A 19,281-nucleotide genomic window follows, 5' to 3' on the forward strand; every position below is an offset into this window, starting at 1 on the left:
AAATACAGCATCCTCTTTACATTGTTACATATACTTTTTAAGGCTGAGCATTTGGTATTGGATAACAAATTGGTTGGTGTGCTCTATCCTGGGGAAGATTATTTCTCAGTACTCTTTAGCTGCCTGTAGTTCTTTATCAGAGTTGAGGATTCATGAGTTGTCCACTGTCCACATCATAGTGTCTATTGGTGTCATTCTTGTTCAGGCCATGTTTTAAGCAGCCATGTTGGTGAGACTTCATAGGTATAACTTTGACTTTTCTAGAAGACACAATCTTACATCAAACTTCCAGCTGTTACAATTTTCCACCCCTTTCTGCAATGATCCCAGAGCAGGAATTGTGTTACAGATGTATCAGTTGTGACTGGGCTCCACAACTCTACATTTTGATTGGTTGTGACTTTCTGTAATGACCAGGTACTGGAAACATAGCCAGGGCTAGTCAAGTAAAGCATCATGGAGGAGAACCTACAACCTCCACTTTACTAAACCAATAGAATGCCTAATTAAAATTTAAATATTTGTCCTTATACCTAGAGCTAGGTGAAGTTTGCACCCCTGATCAAGAAATTTTCTTTTTGAAACAGACAGAAACATTTACAGAAGACTTAGTCATTATAGAAGAGTAGATACATTTCAGCTTTCAAATGTATCAAATGATGACACCAGCCCAGATTCACAGCAACTCTCCTGAGGTACAAGGTAGACATATATTTGCTCACCACTCAAGTTCTGGGTGTTGTCAAGAGTCAAAAGCTGTTCAGATAACCTGGGCTAGAGTACATAAAAGGATTAAGAGAAAGGAAACATTATTGAATCATGAAGACAGGATCTGACCTGGACTTGGAAGTCTGTGATTGGGGTAGAAAATAAGAAGAGAGAGGTCGTAACAGCTTGAGCAGAGGCATGCAAATTATGTGGGGGTAATAAGCACACCATTTCTACTAAAGCAGAAATCTCATATAAGATCATGGTAGCAGACAGTGTTTGGGAAGAGTAGAAGGAAATAATTTTAATTTTAAAAAAACTCTAAAAATAATCAGATAACAAGAATTTTAGTAAAGGAGATATTTAAATACCATTATCTTTGTGTATTGGCAACTGGAAATCTTTTGTGCATGTCAGTTTATGCTGCAGAACACTATCAGGGTTCTTAGAAGCCAAAGAAGGAACATTTTGGAGGCCAAACATTCTTACACAAATTTATGTTATTGCTATTAATTAAAGTTATTCCAAAGAACAAGTGCAGGCAGAATATTCAAATCATAGTCCCTAGAGAGTGAAGGTCCATTAATGCTGACCACAAGAATTAAATGCAAATATTTCCAAGACAAAGATTGTTTTAAAACAGCTAATATGTTTGAAGTGCTTTATTTGTTTTCTGTAGGAAAATTATTTCACTTCAGGAATGAAATAAGTACAATAAAACTTAACTGCAGTACCTGAGCAGGGGCTATGTGTTTGGGAACTGCCAAAACAAGAAATTAAGGGAACAAGTACTCCCTACAATGAATGTCTCCACCCCACCTGTTAGGCAGATGTCACTGTGTTGCTACACAGAACAGGAAAGGCTGTGGCAGTGAGATACTAAAGGAACTGAGTCAAATCAGGAGGAAAGCTGTTGGCTCACTGATTAGTCACACACCCATTCTAGTAAACACTTCCCACCTGGCAAATCTTGGGATCACCAGGATCTTAAATGCTTTAAAAAGCCAACTGAGGCTCTGCTGAAGCAGTACAAGGGCATCATGACCAAGCTCATTCTTCTCACAGGTGAGTTGGTAATAAGACGTAGAGACTCAATGCTGCCTGGCTTCTTTTGTTCTCAGGATCTGGCAACCATGAGGAATAGTCACACTATAGCTCTAAGCATTACCTTTACTCTTTCATTTCAAATTTTCTTCCATCATTCAGCCTGTCTTGTTCTCCTAAACTTGTGGGATGTGATGGCTTTTCTGACTTCTTGATGACATATACATGGCCAGCTCTCTCTCTTTCTGTTCAAGACAAGGTTTCTCTGTGTTGCCTTGGCCATCCAGGAATCACTCTGTAGATCAGGCTGGCCTCAAACACACAGAGATCCGCCTGCTTCTGCCTCCTGAGTGCTGGGATTACAGGTGTGTGCCACCACTGCCTGGCTAAAAAGCTCTTATTTTTAACAACACTTTTCTGCTGGTTCCTGTTTGTCCAGCCATTTATTTTCTCCACTCCCCTTCATATCACCTGCCTTAAATTGGCATTATATTAATTTACTTCTACCCTGGAACTAGCTTTTGCAGAGAAGAAAATCAGTAGAGACTGAGTTGCAGCTATCCAAGTTGTATTTGCTCTACTTTTTTCACAATTACTACTTACTTATTTATAGTTCTGCTGCATTGATGAAGTAAGAATATTACTTCTTGACAACCACTCAAAGAGATTGATTCAGTAGTTGTTTTGAGCCAAGTCATTGAAATCTTATTGCTCTAGCTCTGCTTCGTAAACTTCATTAAGCTTCAGAAACTTACTTGGATGAAGACTGAAGCTCAACATTTAAAGATTCAGAAGTGTTCAGGTTACATGATGGTTCAAACCTACCATCTCAGTAATCAAGAAACACAGGAGAAGGTTCTCTAGTTCAAAGCTAGTCTGAGCTGATTCATGAGACATGCTGTCTCAAAACCTGCTCTGTTGAAGCCAAGGAATGGTACCTAGAACTGCATGTCTTTGTTCCTTTAGCAAGGTCTCTTTCAAAGGTGCTTCAAGAAAAAAAAAACTCAGATGTCTAGGAATACTGTTCTCTGTTTTAGCAGATGGCTTGACTGTTGAAAAACTAGGATCATCATAACGCTGGCAGGTGAGACACGGTCTAAAGGGTGATCACCAAGTAAAGTAAGCTGGAGTAATTTCAGACAATACTAGTTTCATAGCTAATAGATTTTATAGTCAGTAACAATTAGGACACAGAAGGTGGACACGAACAGCCACTGACAATTTCTACTAAAGATGTGAATAGATTGAAAGGTATATTCACTGAAAACAGCAGCCCTTGAAACGGCTGTAAGTTTCACTCAGGCTGCTCTAATCTATGACTAGTGGGGATGGCCCTCACTGCCATAAGTTTGATCTTCAAGGATTCAGGCATCTAGTTCATAGTAAATGTTTGTTCTCTTTCTCTAGGTTTGGCAGTTCTTCTGAATTCACAACTGGGTATGTGATGACTTCATCTTTTATTGTTTACAAAACCTTTTCCCCACCATAAGTCTCAAATATCCAAGAGTTATTGCTAATGAACTTATTTGTAATTTTCAAATTATACTCATTTTACTTTATTTGGAAAAAAATTACCAAGAGATTAGACCAATGAGGTGAGTTTTCCCCATTGGGGGTAGACTGTTTTCAGCTCAGCTCTTGATGCTGTCCTTTGAGCTGTGCCCACAGAGCATTAATAAACCAGGTCCTGTTGAGCTTCCCAGGAATGGTGGCATGGTTTCTAACTAGTCTTCTAAACTTACCCAAGCTCCAAAAATAAATGTCATCATTATAATGAGCAACCTCAAGTCAGTGCCTGAGGTGTAAGTAGCAATGTCTGGACCCATGTTCAAGAGTGTTAGCACCAGTCACCTACTCCTAGGTAACAGGTGCTGTGCTGGGGCACCACAAGGGAAAGAGGTACGGCCAAATTGTCAGCAGAGTCCACTGCCCTCTACATCAGGCTACTGTTTTTATTCACCTCCCACAGGCTCTGCCTACCAGCTGATGTGCTATTATAATAACGTGGCCCAGAACAGGCCGAAACTGGGAAGTTTCAGTCCTGCTAATATTGACCCTTGCCTGTGTACTCACCTCATCTATGCCTTTGCTGGTATGCGGAACAACAGGATCACCATGAAACGCATGAGTGACTTGACTGACTACCAAGCCTTAAATGCTCTAAAAAGCAGGTAAGAGAATGGCAGAGCTGTCTGGTTTGGTGTCTCTTTGGTCAATAGTTGTCACATATTAGTGCTTCTTAACATGTAGCTCAGAATCCATGGGTTGGGGATGAGGACCCAGCCAACATCATCAGATTTTTATTGACGTCAATTACTTATACTTACTACACACATTAGTTTTGAATTTTAGAATGAATCATGACCTCCTTGGCATATTTTTACTCCACACACTTACCTATTTCATGGTGAATGTTCTTTACAGAAAGATCTGTTGAACTTTTTCTTCCTGTATCACTAATTTTTTTATTAAAATATTCTTTTTTTTTCAAAAATAGTCTTCTCTCACACAATATATCTTGCCCACAGTTTCCCTCCCTCTACTCTTCCCAGCTCCCCCACATCTTCCCTCTCCCCCAGATCCATTCCTCCTTCTTTTTCCTCTTCAGAAAATAACATGCATGTAAGAGATGACAGTTTAACAGGACAAAACAAAATACAGTAAGACAAGGCAGAAGCCCTCATACTGAAGCTGAACAAGGCAACCCAATAAGATGAAAAGAAAAGGGCAGGCAGAAGAGTCAGAGGTATACCCATTCCCACTATTAGGAGTCTCACAAAAACACCATACTATAACAAAGAGGACCTGGTGCAGATCTGTGCAGGCCCTGTGCTTGCCTCCTCAGTCTCTGTGAGCCCATGTGAACGCTGCTTAGTTGATTTAGCTGGCTATGTTCTCCCACTGTCTTTCATCCCTTCTGACACCTATAATCCCCCCACCTTCTGCATGGTTCCTCAATCTTCTAGGAAGAGACCCTATGAAAACCTTTAATTTAGACTCTATATATATGATATCTGGTGGTGAGTCTCTGTACCACTCCAATTTGCTGCCAGAGGAAACCTCTATGATGACTGGGTAAGGCACAGTCCTATGAGTATAGCAGAAGAGAAGAATATCATTAGGAATCATTTCATTGATCTTCTTCTTCTTCTTCTTCTTCTTCTTCTTCTTCTTCTGCTGCTGCTGCTGCTGCTGTTGCTGCTGCTTCTTCTTTTGGTATTTTGTTTCATTTTGTTTTGGCCAGCCATGTTTTGTTCTATCCTAGGCTTCTGTGCTATCCAGTCTCCAGTGCCTGGCCATCCAGGCAGTATAGGACATGGGCTCACTCTCATGGTGTGGGTCTCAAGTTAAGCCAAACACTGGTTGTCACCCCCACAAGTTTTGCACCAACAATGCCCCAAACATATCTTGCAGGCAGGACAGATTGTAAGCTGACGGTTTTGTGGTTGGATTGGTTTCCAGATTTCTCTTTCCATAGCCTACAGAGTACCTCCTTGATCCAAAGAGACTCGATCATAAAGGTAAAGGCTATATGCAGGCACCAGCTCAACCTCTCTACATTCAATGAACTGTGTGGGGCTGTCTTTGGCAATGGGGTCCCACTGTCAGTTTTCAGAGAGAGAATATTCTTTGTTAGCATCAGCCTGGCTTGTTTAGGGATTTCCATGGGACCGCTCCAGCAAAAATAAATAAATAAATAGATAAATAATAAATAAATAATGAGATAAATAATGAAATAAATTAAAAAAACACTCAAAGATGAATGTAAATTGTTAAGTATATGACCGTTTTGCCTGCGCATATGTCTATACACTGCATTTGGTGCCCGTCTCCACATGTGATGACGAAAGACAGTATTGGATCCTCGGAACTGGAGTTCCAACCTATGTTTTTCAATACAATCTTGAGAACCGCTATTATGTTTTTTTTGTTTCCTATGTGTTCAAATAATTTTTATTGCACCTATAAGTCTTACCATGTACTATTAGTCTTTCTCTAATAGGAAAATGGAATCGTCTTTCCTGTTCCACTTACTATGCTCTTCAAATTCACAAATACTATTGTAAATGATGTTTCATTCCTTTTCTATCCAAATAATAATTTAAATCATATATATAGTACATCTTTTGATCAATTTGTCCATTGGTGGACACTTAATGGTATTCATATCTTAGATGTTATTATTCAATGTTACAATGCTGTATCTTCAAAAGACTGATTTCCTTTGGATAGCGGTGTTGGTGAATCATGTGCTATTTGTTACTGTTTTGTGAGGAATCTCCACAGTATTCTGTCTAGCTCTATAATTATTTACATTTAAACCAGTAGTATTTTGGTGATTTCTTTATACATCCTTGAGAATATTAATCTTCCATCTTTTATGATAACCATTCTAACAGTTGTTAGGTAATAAACCAATGTGGTTATAATTTCAATAGTTCTGATGAGTAGGGGTGTTAAGATTTTTTTTCATACACCTGTTAGACTTTAGCCTTATTTGAGAAAAATCTAAACAGACTTTTTTTCTCATTTTTAAATGAGAATTTCTCTTGCTACTTAGTCTTTCTGATTCCTAATTTTGCAATACTAACTTCTTATCAGATGTATGGACTGCAAATATTTTCTCTCTTCTAACTTCTTATCAGATGTATGGACAGCAAATATTTCTCCATTCCAAAGCTCATAGGTTTTTCATTTATTTTCACTTATTTTGAAGCTATCATCAAAGTAACATGTTTCATTATGGAATTTTCATAATATGTCATAATATTGTGTGTGTGTGTGTGTGTGTGTATTCATCTCCTTCCTCCTTCTCTCTCCCATTTCCCCTGCCTCTCTCTCATACTGATCCTTTTCTTCTGCTAAGCATGTCATATGTATTTTATTATGTTCTTTCTTTTTTCTCTGCCCCTTAACATCATTTCACATCATCACACAGTCCCCTTTCTATTTTTTTCTATTTTCACATGTGTGTGGTTTGTAAATGTGTCCTTATATGCATGCTTTATATTTGGCACAAGTGTATGGCTATACATGTGGATACCCATGAATAAGGAGAGCCAAGGCTGAGGCAGGGTTTCTCAGTCATACCCAGAGCTCACTAGGATGCCTGCTCTCTCTAGCTAGCTTGTTCTGTGGATCCCTTTCTGCCTTCTGAGGCTGGAACTACAGGCAAGCAACATAACTGCGTGGCATTTATGGGCTCTAGGGATCCAAACTCTAGTCCTCACACTTTTGCTACAATCGCTTTAATCATTTATCCATCTCCTCGGTTGCCTTCCTATGTTTAACATACACAGACACAGACACACACACACACACACACACATACACACACACACACACACACACACACTTAAGAGTCAACATCTGAAAGAAAATATGGGGTAGAAAATCCAATTGATTATATATTTAAACTTTGTTTTCTCAGATTTTTGCACAAGATAAAAGTAGATAGTGAGCCAGGAACAGTGTCACACGCTTGTAATCCCAGCACTCAGGTAGGCAGAGGCACCCTGATCTCTGTGAGTTTGAAGCTAGTCTGATTTACAAAGCAAGTCCAGGACAGCCAAGCCTACACAGAAAAATTCTGTCTCAAAAAACCAAAAAAAAAAAAAAAAAAAGAAAGAAAAAAAAGGAGGAGAAAAAAAGGATAAAGGATATGGCCATATGTCCCAGCAAGCATTTCCAATTTGATTCTTGGAAACTTCTGTTATATAAAATTATTGATGTTAAAAATGTCATAGATTAGTTATATGGCTTTTCATATGAGTGCCTGTATCCTTTTCTTTTTCATTGCTTTTTATCAGGCAAGATGATTTTAAAATTTAAATATATTTTCATCATATACTTCTCTTCCCCAAGTCTTTCCATATCCTCTCCCCCTCCCCACCCACCCAACTTTAAGTTCTTTCTCAAAAAAAAAAAAACCTAATACAACAACCTCCCCCAAAATCAAAGTGTAACAAAATAATAGCACATACACACACACACACACACAGAGTAAAACAAACAAACAAAAAACTGTGGAGTCCGTAATATATTTAATATATTGTTTTATTGAACATGAGGTCTGTGTTGGAGTGGTGGATATGCTCAGTGTCATTCTGTTAGAGAAAACTGATTTTTTGCTTTTTGCTCTCCCACCAGGTCTAAGTGATAATTCATTTGTTAACCTTTGCCCTGGTGGCTACATTTTCATTCATTCATTCATTCATTTTTAATATAAAAATATAAAATATAAGACAAAAACTATCATATTGAAGTTAGACAGGACAAACCAACAGAAGAAAAAGCCCCAAGAGAAGGCACGAGAATCAGAGCCCCCACTGGTTAGCACATTCAGGGACCCCATAAAAACACTAAACCAAAAGCCCTGATATGTAAATAGAAGACCTGGGTGCAGAGCCGGGCAGGCCCTGCAGGTGTTTCTTCAGCCTCTTTGAGTTCATATTAGCTTATGGTGACTTAGAGGGCCTTGTTTTCTTGGTGTCCTCTCTCCCCTCTGGCTCTTACACTTTTTCTCCTTCCTCTTCCTCGGGATGCTCCCTGAACTCTGATGGATACGTCCCATTTAGGGCTGAGTGTTCCAAGGTCTCTCACACTCTGCACAATGTCCGGCTGTGGGTCTCTGTATTTATTCCCATCTGCTACTATAAGAGGAAGCTTCTCTGAACAAGGCACTAATCTACTACTATAGCAGAATATTAGGAGTCATTTTATCACCACCTTCCTCCCCACTTCCACCCCCTTATTTAGACCAGTATTATTTGGTTTTGCCCTAGGTCCCTGGGCTATCTACTCTTAGGTTCTTGGTCACCCAAGCAGAGTCAGGATTGAGTTCTCTCTCACGGAGTGGGCCCGAAGTCACATCAGTTATTGGTCACTCCCATATTCTTTGTGACAAAATTTCCCTGGCATATTTTGCAAATAATGCACCATTGTAGATAAAGGTTTTATGGCTGGTTTGTTGTTGACACTTCTCTTTTGAGAGCATGCAGATTATTGCTTCTATTCCAAAGACATTGGAACATAGTGGGTGAAGGACCTATGTAAGCACCAGTTAGACTTCTTTCTGTTCAATTAGCTGTGTAGTTCTTGGCTTCAGCAATAGGGCTTTCCTGTCAGCATTATAGTCTGGCAATAGCCTTGGTTGTTTGAGAATTCTCCTGGGGTTCCTCTAGACATCAACTCAATTCAATGTAACCCAATCTGGGCTACAAAACTGGACAGTTTGTTTAGCGACAACAGATGGCCAGTTAGGACTCGGTTTTCTGGCCCCCAACTCTGACCACCCCACCCCCGCCACCCCACCCTGGCCTGCCCCACTATTTGGTGATTTCTTTTAAATTGCCTTCATATATAGATATATTTTTTTGAAATTTCTACCATATTAGCTTTCCATACCACCCATCAAAATTTCCCTTAATTTTAGCTGTTTCCCCCTTTATTTCCTTCCAGAATCCCCTTTCCCCTTCCCCTCCCCACTTGATCCTCCCACTCCAGGCCCCCATCCATCTGTAGCTATCTATTCTATTTCTCTCTCCTACTGAAGTCTATTAATTTTCTCAAGGCCCTTGCTCTATAACTATCCTCTGGTTCTATGGATTGAGGATCTGAGTTTGATTCTATATCTTGCTTATCATTAACTTCGCATCTAATATCCATATATAAATGAATGCATACATCATTTTGTTTTTCTGAGTCTGGGATATCTCACTCAGGGTGATTTCTTTGTTGTTGTTGTTTCTATCCATTTGCCTGCAAATTTCATTATGTCTTTTTCTTTTTTAACTCCTGAATTCATGTTTTTATTCTGTTATTTTTTTTCCTCTTCAGAAGCATTCCACAGCTTATTTTTGTATTTGTTGTCTGTGCTTTGTGGACCATATTTTAAAAATCACTGACCAGATCTCTGTTGAAAACCTCTCCTTATTTTTTTTCTAGTAGATTTATAATTTCAAGTCTTGTCTTTTGCTCTCTAGTCTACTCTGAGTTGATTTTTGGATATGGTGTGAGACATCAGTCCAACCACTTTGTTCTGCTGGTGGTCATGATGGTGTATTTCTAGTAAGCCTCTGACACATGATGCTGACCCTTCTGTTCTAGAAGCTATGTGCTAAGTAGCAAGGATCTAAAAACTCTGTCACGTCACTGCTGTGGTTAACATGTGAAAAATAAGGCTATGCTTCTTCTTTGCCTTCTTTGGAGAGTTTGTGGAGATAAGAAGCTCCAAACAACCCCAGGAAGCAAGAAGTAGAGGAGATTAGAATTTAGATATCACTGAGCCAAAGAAGTGAAGGATTTGATGTATTATAATAGAGGTCTCCTTTGTGTTAAGACAAAATAAGACTTCATAGCTAGTAATTAACAGATTTGTTCAGTTCAACCACATCAGCAATAAAAAAGACTGAGGCGATTTTTCACAACAGTAGTGGCACTATCATGAGTACAGCTGGATAAAAATATGCTGATTCCAAACTAAAAATAAACTCCTTTACCGGGCTTCTATGCCAAGTATGGCTCATACAGTTCTTGCAGCAAAACTACATGGACCACTTGAAAAAAGAATGCAGTACCTACGCCAGCACACAGAATCAGAATCTTTAAGAAAGGTGCAATAAACAGAGAATTTAAATCTCCTCTCACACCAGAAGGGGGCACCAGATCTGATTAAAGATGGTTGTGAGCCACCATGTGGTTGCTGGGAATTGAACTGATCTTTGAAGAACTGTCAGTGCTCTTAACCTTTGAGCCATCTCTCCAGCCCCTGCACAGATGTAGCATGGCAGTTCAGTATCCAAATGGGTTCCATTGTAATAGGAACAGGGACTGTCTCTGACATGAACTGATTGGCCTGCTCTTTAATTACCTCCCCCTGAGGGGAAGGCAGCATTACCAGGCCACAGAAGAAGACAATGCAGCCACTCCTGATGAGGCCTAATTGACTAGGATCAGAAGGAAAGAAAAGAAGTCCTCCCCTATCAGTGGACTTGGGGAGGGGCATGCATGCAGAGGGTGGAGGAAGGGAGGGATTTGGATGGGAGGAGGGAAAGAACCACAGGGGGATACAAAGTGAATAAAGTGTAATTAATAAAGAAAAAAATAGTAAAGGTAATAATTATCAATAATAATAATTATAAATATACATATATTATTTTTAAAAAATGTCCTCTCATAATCCATATGATTAATTCTTATGGGATTTGATAGTCACACTCAATATTATCCAGAATGTGTGTAATTCTAGGTAAACAAATTTATACTAGTTGTGAAGGATGCGTGGAAAATAATAATGTTCAAACAATATTTATCATTCTATCCAATGGAAGAAAATATGAGCTAATTACACTTTTAAGATACAGGTACCATGATTACTATCAGTCACTGCCCAAACAAACAAACAAACAAACAAACCACAACTTCAGGTATCCCCCCAGGACTTGAACCACAGTTATAGTGAAAGCAGAAAGTTTATAGTAATGGGAGAAAATTGTGCTGTGGTGTGGTATGTATTATATAACAAAGCTGTTTCAAATAGAGGAACTCACAGATTTTTTTTTAATTGTTTGTTATCTTTTGCTTTTAAGGAACATTGAGCTGAAAACTCTGCTGGCCGTTGGAGGCTGGGACTTTGGGCCTGCCCCGTAAGTTCTCTCTAGAAATCCATTTATTCATTTACTATCAAAAGCAAGCTAGCCCAGCACAGCCTCTGTGTAGTACTTCACAACATCAGAGAAGGCGTTGAAGTGATTGTGTTAACTCAATTAAATTGACAGGACCTTTATCCTAAAGCAGAACATGTTGGAAAGGCTACTATGGTGTCACATGTTTCAAAATTTGAGTGGATGTTCAAGTACAGCACCCTTTGAGCGTTAGTTACCTGCTTGCAAAGTGCCTCTTCCTAATGTATTTCAAGGTTTCAAACATAAGAGCTCAAGAAGGTCTTGCACAACTTGTCTTCTGGAGAAGGAAAATAAACGGTCTACTCATAATTCTTTGAGTGTAGAGGAACTTGAACTTGAAGGGAATTTGAAAACAATATGGTAAGTTAAGATGGCTGGCTATCCAAAGAAACAGAGACAATGTGGGAATAGTTTTAGTTGGGGATAACAAAACAAAGGGAATGTTGAGCTCTAGGCTGACAAGAGTAGTAGTTGAAAAGGGAGGCTGGGACAAAAAAAAGAACAAGTGTTCATCAGGATGAGGCATTCTGGTGGAGGGCTCAGAGGCAGAATTTGGACTTTAAAGTGTTTTATTCCAACATCTTAGTATCACAGAGACTTTAACTGTCTTCTTTTGGTCTCCCTCAGGTTCACTGCCATGGTCTCCACTCCTCACAACCGCCAGATTTTCATTAACTCAGTCATCAACTTTTTACGCCAGTATGGGTTTGATGGGCTGAACCTGGACTGGCAGTTCCCTGGGTCTCATGGGAGCCCTGCAAAGGACAAGCATCTCCTCACTGTCCTAGTACAGGTGAGGAAAGCAAGAAGTGTTTTCAACTTCAAAAGACTCAGTCTGTCCTTTCCAAGGAGAACTGGATAGTTACAGCGTAAGACTAAGCTCAATTGAGTTTAGAATTATAGAATCTTAGCACTGTAGAGATCCTCCCATAGATATGAAGTGCCCATTTAACAATCTATATTCTAAATATATATCACATTTTTTAGGAACAATGATTCAAATTCTCATTTCATACATGTTTTAATTCTTTGAGAATAACATACATTGTATTTTGATATTATTCTCTCCCTAGTCTTCTCCCAGATCCAAACCTGATTCCATATCCACCTTTGTGTAATTTAAAGACACACACATATCAGTCCCAATCAGACAGTTAGTGCTGCCTATATACTCTTAGGTATATAGCTATCCACTGGAACATGTCCTATCTATCAAGGATCACACCCTTAAAGGAAGCTAACTTCTCCTGGAAGCTAGCAATTACCAATAATTCCTCCACTAGGGGTGGAATTTCTTGACTACCTCCCCACTCCATGCTGGGATTCTGTCTGGTTGAGTGTGCACGGATCTTGGTATATTCAGTGCTCTATGATAAAAGTGCCATAAGCATTATGATCTTTAGTCTACCGATAAGTAACTAAGAATATATCATGCTACCTAACTACAGTGTTCAGTGCAGGGACCAATTATATGAGACTGTCTATTGTTGCCAGACTTTCACATGCTCTGTGGCACATACTGGGTTTAGGTTTAAAATGCAAATAAGGCAAAAATCATTGGCTTTAAAGAACATAAAATATGAAATATAAGACTGAAACATATCCAACAACTTCAGACACCTTATAATAAGTACCATGATAAAAGTGTACAGAGTACAAAAGAACCCCACAGATATTTATGTGAGGCAGGATCAGGTTTTGAGTCCACTGGTGACTGCTCTAATTTACATGTGTGTGGCGTCTTCTGCTGGAGCATGGGCAAACCACCGTGGACCTGAGGAAAACTGAGTCTCTTTTCCACCATAGCCAGTAGTTCCCCAACCAAAGAAAACCCTTTACTGTCCATACTGAAGTAATAACTGAACTGAACTTGTGCTGGTGGTATGCAGACAACCACAACTGTTATGAGCCCATAGGTGCAGCAACCCTTTCGTAGCCAGAAGGCACTGTTTTGCAGTAATCTTTCCCATCCTCTGGCTCTTACAATATTTCCACCCCTTTTCTCCAATGTTTCCTGAGCCCTTTGGAGGTGGTGTGTGACCTAGATATCTCACTTAGGTCACAACAGCCCATGCTCAATTATTCTCTGCATTTTCACTGGTTTCAAGTCTGTATTAACCGCCATCTGCTGCATAAAGAAGCTTCCCCAATGAGAGATGAGAGTTGCACTAATCTGTGGCTACAAGGATAAGTTATTTAGGAGGCAATAGGATACCATCTTCCTTAGGACAACTGTATTGGTGGGGCCTATGACCTCAACCACAAGTTCTTGGCTAGACTTAGAATACCTGGCATGAGTTCCCCTCTGTGGTGCAGGACTTAAGCTTAATTTGAAAAGCATTGATTACCTCCCATAACATTCATGCCTATATTGCACTAGCTGGCAGTTGTTAGTGTAGCTTGCAAGAGTCACAGCTGGGTAAGACTTTTGATGGTTTTTGTCCCCCAGCAGCCTTCTGATAGCCAGCAAGGAAGTACAAGCTTAGCTTTTCTATATCCTATGATAAAAGTATGTGGTGCTCTTAGCAATGGAACCTCACCATCAAGTTCTAGTCAGTAACCAATGGCAATAGCCTGTATTGTCCTAAGGTTCTCTGGGAAGCCTTGCCCAGCAACTTGTAGGCTGGTATTCTACATCTGGCACTGAGCTATTTGTTTAATAATCTGTGGATTCCGGAAGGAGCCTTATACCACCCTTGTCTAGATAACTTTTGTTTGTTTGTTTTTTTCATTTTAGGAAGCTTATAAACTAGTGGGTTTTCATATGGTTTGGTCAGACATCCTTAGAATTATTTATCCTTCCTCTTACCCTTCTGTACTCTACACTAACATCCCCCTCCACCCCCCTCCACACTTAAATCTTCCCATTACCACCCTTTCCCCTTCCAGACTATCTGTTTTCTACTATTCTCTCTCCAACCATCTGCCTCTCTTAAGCTCTTTCTTTCTTCCCTATACCCCAATTACCCCTTTCTAGTTTCCTGGCTTCTACAGACTATCTCTATTTTTAAATTGAAGCATGCCTCCAGGCAAACATTTTAGATCTGCCCACCAAAACAGCACAATATAAAAACAGAAACATTGCAATACATGAAGGTAATATTTGAAGACAGCTCTAACAGCCTTGTTTTTTCTCTAATTAGTAGAATTTTAATTTTAAATCAGATACAAAATGGGAAACCAGTAAAATAAAAGCACACCTCAAGTGTGTAGGCAAGAAAAAAATGTGAGGCTGGTAGATGCGGGATCTCCTTATATCAGGTAATTTTTTACATAAGTGGAAAATCCCATCATTAACTGTTTTAACTAATGACTCAGCTGAAGCACTCTGTTCTCTAACCAGGTAAGTAATCTGATCTGATATTATGTCTTTTATGTTTTTTCTCCATTAATTTATTGATTCACTTTTCATTCTGATCACAGCCTCCTGCTCCCCCCATCCCCCCCCTTACAATCCCTCCCCCCCCCATTTTTCCCTTTCCCTCTCCTCATAGAAGGAGGCTATCCCCAAATGAGTACCAACCTGCCCTGCACATTTAACTCGCTGCAGGACTACACCTGTCCTCTCCCACTAAAGCCAGACAAGGCAGCCCAGTTAGGGGAAAAGTATACAAAGGCAGGCAACAATGTCAGAGAAGGCCGCTGGTCCAGTTGCTGGGAGACCCACATGAAGACCAAGCGGTGCATCTGCTACATGCATGCAGGGTGCCTAGGACCAGTCCATACATGCTCTTTGGTTGGTAATAACCATCTTATAATGCCTCATCATATACTAAAAGTTCCTAATTGTTTGACCACCTGTCCACATGGCAATTTCCATGGGCATTCTGGTGGAAGGTGATCTGACACTCCCAAATAATGTAACTATAAGAGCTGACTCCAGTATTTCATGTATGATTAGAGTCTCGGAAAGTACAAGTAGATTACCATCTAGCACTGTACTGTACCTATCACCTGCCTGCCATCACCTTTTTTAAAACTTTACATTTCATTTGATGGAATGTTGGTACTATAACATACTTCAGATAATGAGTAAGCAGAAGCAATTTATCTCACTGAAAATCTGAATATAAGGAACTCCAGCAAGCTATGCTTCAGAATGTCATGGTGTTGGCAGAGCTCTCAGTCATCTGGGACCTAGATTTTGGATGACTGGCTACACAGTGACAATTTCTAAACCCTACAAATATGAGATGGCTGTTGTATTGACTATGAGATGATGACAGGGTAAGGTAAAACGAAATGTAAAAGTGCTTTTTAAAAGTATATACTAATATTATTAGAGTGTCTGAAATGAACTTGTGATATACTCTACTGTACTTTAATATTCTGTAGAAAATGCGTGAAGCTTTTGAACAGGAAGCAATTGGGAAAAATGGCCCCAGGCTGATGCTTACTGCTACAGTAGCTGGTGTTATCCCCACCATCCAATCCGGCTATGAGATCCCTCAGTTGTCACAGTAAGTACTCTACCTTACTCTACCTTACTCCTGTAGGAGTGTAAGCTGAGGATCTTCATTCTTTGGACGTTCTTCTGGACATAGGGCTTTGTTCATAGGCTTTGAAGAAGTGCATAGGTGTGAAAAATAGCCATTAGAAATTATTTAAGTAACATCCTTCATCCACAGCTCCCTAGACTACATCCAGGTCATGACTTACAATCTCCATGGCTCCCAGGATGGCTACACTGGGGGAAATAGTCCTCTCTACAAATCCATAAATGACAGTGGAATCAACACCTTCCTCAATGTGGTAAGACCCTACAGAGATGCAAATGCAGACTAGAAATGGTCCCAACCGTAAGAGGTTCATCACAAAGCATAAAACAAATCTTGAGTATTCAGTACTCTTGTACTCAGTACCTTATTAACTATAACTTCAGTGAAGTATTTTGGAAAGAAAATTAATAAATTATTAACATATGATTTGAGCAGTTAGAACAGAGAATTAGCATCACCTAGTACAGGTCACCAGCTACCTACAGCCTATAATTAACCTTCTCCCACTGCAGGATTACATCATGACCTACTGGAATGAAAATGGGGCCGCATCTGAGAAGCTCATTGTCGGATTCCCAACATATGGACAAACCTTCACTCTGAGTGACCCCTCAAACACTGGAATCGGTGCCCCTACTGCTAGTGCTGGTGTATTAGGGCCCTTCACAGAGATGTCTGGCACTTGGGCCTATTATGAGGTCAGTAGGTTGTCTTCACAGTGCCCTGTGACAATCAGTGCTATGCTGTAGCCTGGGGGTTGAGGGATAGAAATCTTCTGATCCTTATGTTTGGGCATCTACTTTCTCTAAGCAGAACATCATCCTAAATTCTCAAAAGTTTTATTTACTAAAATAAGGAGCACTTAATGATATACAATATCCCTCTGTGCCACAGACAGCATTCTTAAGTCTATGTGTATGGATAAATAGATAAATGAACAAATGTCCCATATTACTACAGACTCTAAAAGTCCAATCCTATATGGACAGTAAGTGAGCAGTTGGAAAAAAAGCATGACCTATGGGTGTTACTCAGTGGTCTAGCTCTTGCCTTAATGAGTTTGATCCTGGCTTCAGTCACTAGTATCATATACTTTAAAAATGTCTCACAGTGTACAATTTCGTGCCATGAATACTTCTGTCAGCTACGGTGCCTCACATCTGTAATATTAGCTTCCAAAAGGCAGAGGCAAAGAGGTCAACAGGTTGAAGTCTTTGCTATAAACTGTGATTATATATATATATATATATATATATATATATATATGCAAATATTAACATGGGCTAGGGATAAGGCTCAGTTGTAGAGTGAGAGTGTTTATGTAGAATAAGCACTACCTTGAGTTTCATTCCCAGCATCACAAAAAGAATAATATCTCAAACATCTTAACTCTAAATAAAAACTACTAGAAAAGTAAGAAACCGCCCCCCCCACCAGACACATACATTAAGGAAAGAAAAAAAAATATGTATCTTTGTCTTTTGTGTGACATAGTATTTAGATGACATTTTTGTCTCTTGATTTTAAAGATTTGTACCTTCCTGAATGATGGAGCCACTGAGGCCTGGGAAGCTGCTCAGGAAGTACCCTATGCCTATCAAGGCAACAAATGGGTTGGCTATGATAATGTCAAGAGCTTTCATATCAAGGTAAAGTCAGTCCTTTGGATCTTCTGAGGCCTCTACCCTGAGTTTTCAGAAACCAAATGACTCCTGTTATCCTCCTCCCCTCAACAGGCTGAATGGCTTAAGCAGAACAACCTGGGAGGTGCCATGCTATGGACCCTGGGCATGGATGACTTCACTGGCTTTTTCTGCAACCAGGGCCAGTTCCCTCTGACCTCTACTTTGAAGAATGCCCTAAGAGTAAACAGTTCAAGTATGTAACACTGGGGACATACCAAGGGTTTGCAAGCATCTCTCCATCAACTCAAAGGAAGCCTTGACATGCCTGTATCCACTGCCAAGGGAGACTCTTTTCAAACCCTCAACTTCCATGCCAGGGATAGTATGCTTTTTAGGACAAACCAAGCATACCTGGAAGCAGGGTCCAGGTCTGCTAAGTCTTTGAGGTGTAGAGCAGTCTGCAGAAATTGTGCTGTCCTTCAGTGTTAGCATCTCTGTCTCTATGGGGCCATTCTCCCATGTCTCACTTACCCTTCTCAGGGGAGATCTAACAGGGAGGTCCAACTATGCTCTCAAATTAGTTTTTTTTTTAATTGGAGCATATTTGGACCTGGATATTTATTTATTTTTACGTAGTAGTTACTCAGTAAGTATGTTTTAATGACTTAGATGGAAAAGAAATCACTTTTTAAATTCTGAATCCAGCTGGCTTTGAGGCAAAATAGGAAGACAGGGAAATGTGTGAGGATTTGTATTGATATATCTTCTTAAACCCTGATATAGAATTATTCTCTGATCTAACCCCCAATCAAGGCCACACATTCATACTTTCTTCTGGCAGAAGCCTGCCTGCTTGTGAGAGTCCTTACTCATCACTTTGTGTTGTGTTTCCCAGGTTGCATGGCCTCTGTTTCAGATCCTCAGCAAATAAATGTTCCTTAAACACTGGGAGGAGGAGCTGCAAGAATAGCTCTGAGGCAGTGGATTTCATGTCACCTGTGCCAAGAGAATAATCAAAATGCCTTCTGGCACTGCCAAAATAGATCTCATGCCAACACAACTCCCAAATGGACCTTCTCCTCAAAATGACCTATTATGAAGAAACTAGGCATAAACTTGTCCCTGTCAGGTCTGTTAGCCTTTCCAGGGCTCTGAACAGTCTCCTTTGCTCCTTGCTCAGTTCATCTTGAATCTACCTAAAGTACTAAAATGAAACCGAGAGTCAAAACATGAATTCTCTGGGTTTTGGAGGGTAATGTGTGATTTGATGAAAATGTTTTCTCAATGTGGAAACACCATCTGCCTCAAGAGAAAGATGGAAAGACTGAGAGAATGTAATGGGGCCAACCACCCTACAGTGTTCTGCCTTCCTAGGTACATTAGCATGATGACTGGGGCTGTGAGTGGTTGAACTTTTGGTGCACAGGACAAGATGAGGGCATTGACAAAAGAGGTCTGTGTCATAATGACCATTCTCAGGAAGAAGTCACTTTGACTCCTGGGACTCCTAAGCATTAGTGCATTTTGGCTTGTCCAAGATTGAAAGCCCAGAACATCATCCTACTTCTGCTGAAGGCCTAGTATTGCTCTACTGTTTCCAGGATTGACAGCTGTACCGGGAACTCGCCATGGAGGTGCACTGGATGTATCATGGAATGTCTGCCCAGAAAATGAACTCACAGAATTCTTTTCTGAGAACATGTACTATACTTAATGCAT

General features: G+C 39.9%; 1 protein-coding gene across 1 annotated transcript; it reads left to right on the top strand.

Annotated features, from left to right (window-relative positions):
* Positions 1 to 1,660: 1,660 nt before the first annotated feature.
* LOC110540760 (chitinase-like protein 3) lies at positions 1,661 to 18,796 on the top strand. Its single transcript, XM_021627535.2, has 11 exons — positions 1,661 to 1,773; positions 3,160 to 3,189; positions 3,722 to 3,923; positions 11,343 to 11,399; positions 12,066 to 12,231; positions 15,774 to 15,898; positions 16,067 to 16,190; positions 16,450 to 16,635; positions 17,467 to 17,586; positions 17,674 to 17,815; positions 18,458 to 18,796. Exons 1-11 carry the CDS (start codon positions 1,749 to 1,751, stop codon positions 18,502 to 18,504), a joined length of 1,224 nt encoding a protein of 407 aa, XP_021483210.1. The 5' UTR covers positions 1,661 to 1,748; the 3' UTR covers positions 18,505 to 18,796.
* Positions 18,797 to 19,281: the final 485 nt, after the last annotated feature.

Source organism: Meriones unguiculatus, chromosome 10, assembly GCF_030254825.1.
Source record: "Meriones unguiculatus strain TT.TT164.6M chromosome 10, Bangor_MerUng_6.1, whole genome shotgun sequence".
NCBI lineage: Eukaryota > Metazoa > Chordata > Mammalia > Rodentia > Muridae > Meriones > Meriones unguiculatus.

Excerpts from the sequence above, each read along its gene's own strand:
- LOC110540760 (XM_021627535.2), top strand. The coding sequence starts at position 1,749 with ATGACCAAGCTCATTCTTCTCACAG. Across the intron at positions 15,899-16,066 it reads GAGATCCCTCAGTTGTCACA|CTCCCTAGACTACATCCAGG; the intron begins GTAAGTACTCTA and ends CTTCATCCACAG. Across the intron at positions 17,816-18,457 it reads CCTAAGAGTAAACAGTTCAA|GTTGCATGGCCTCTGTTTCA; the intron begins GTATGTAACACT and ends TGTGTTTCCCAG.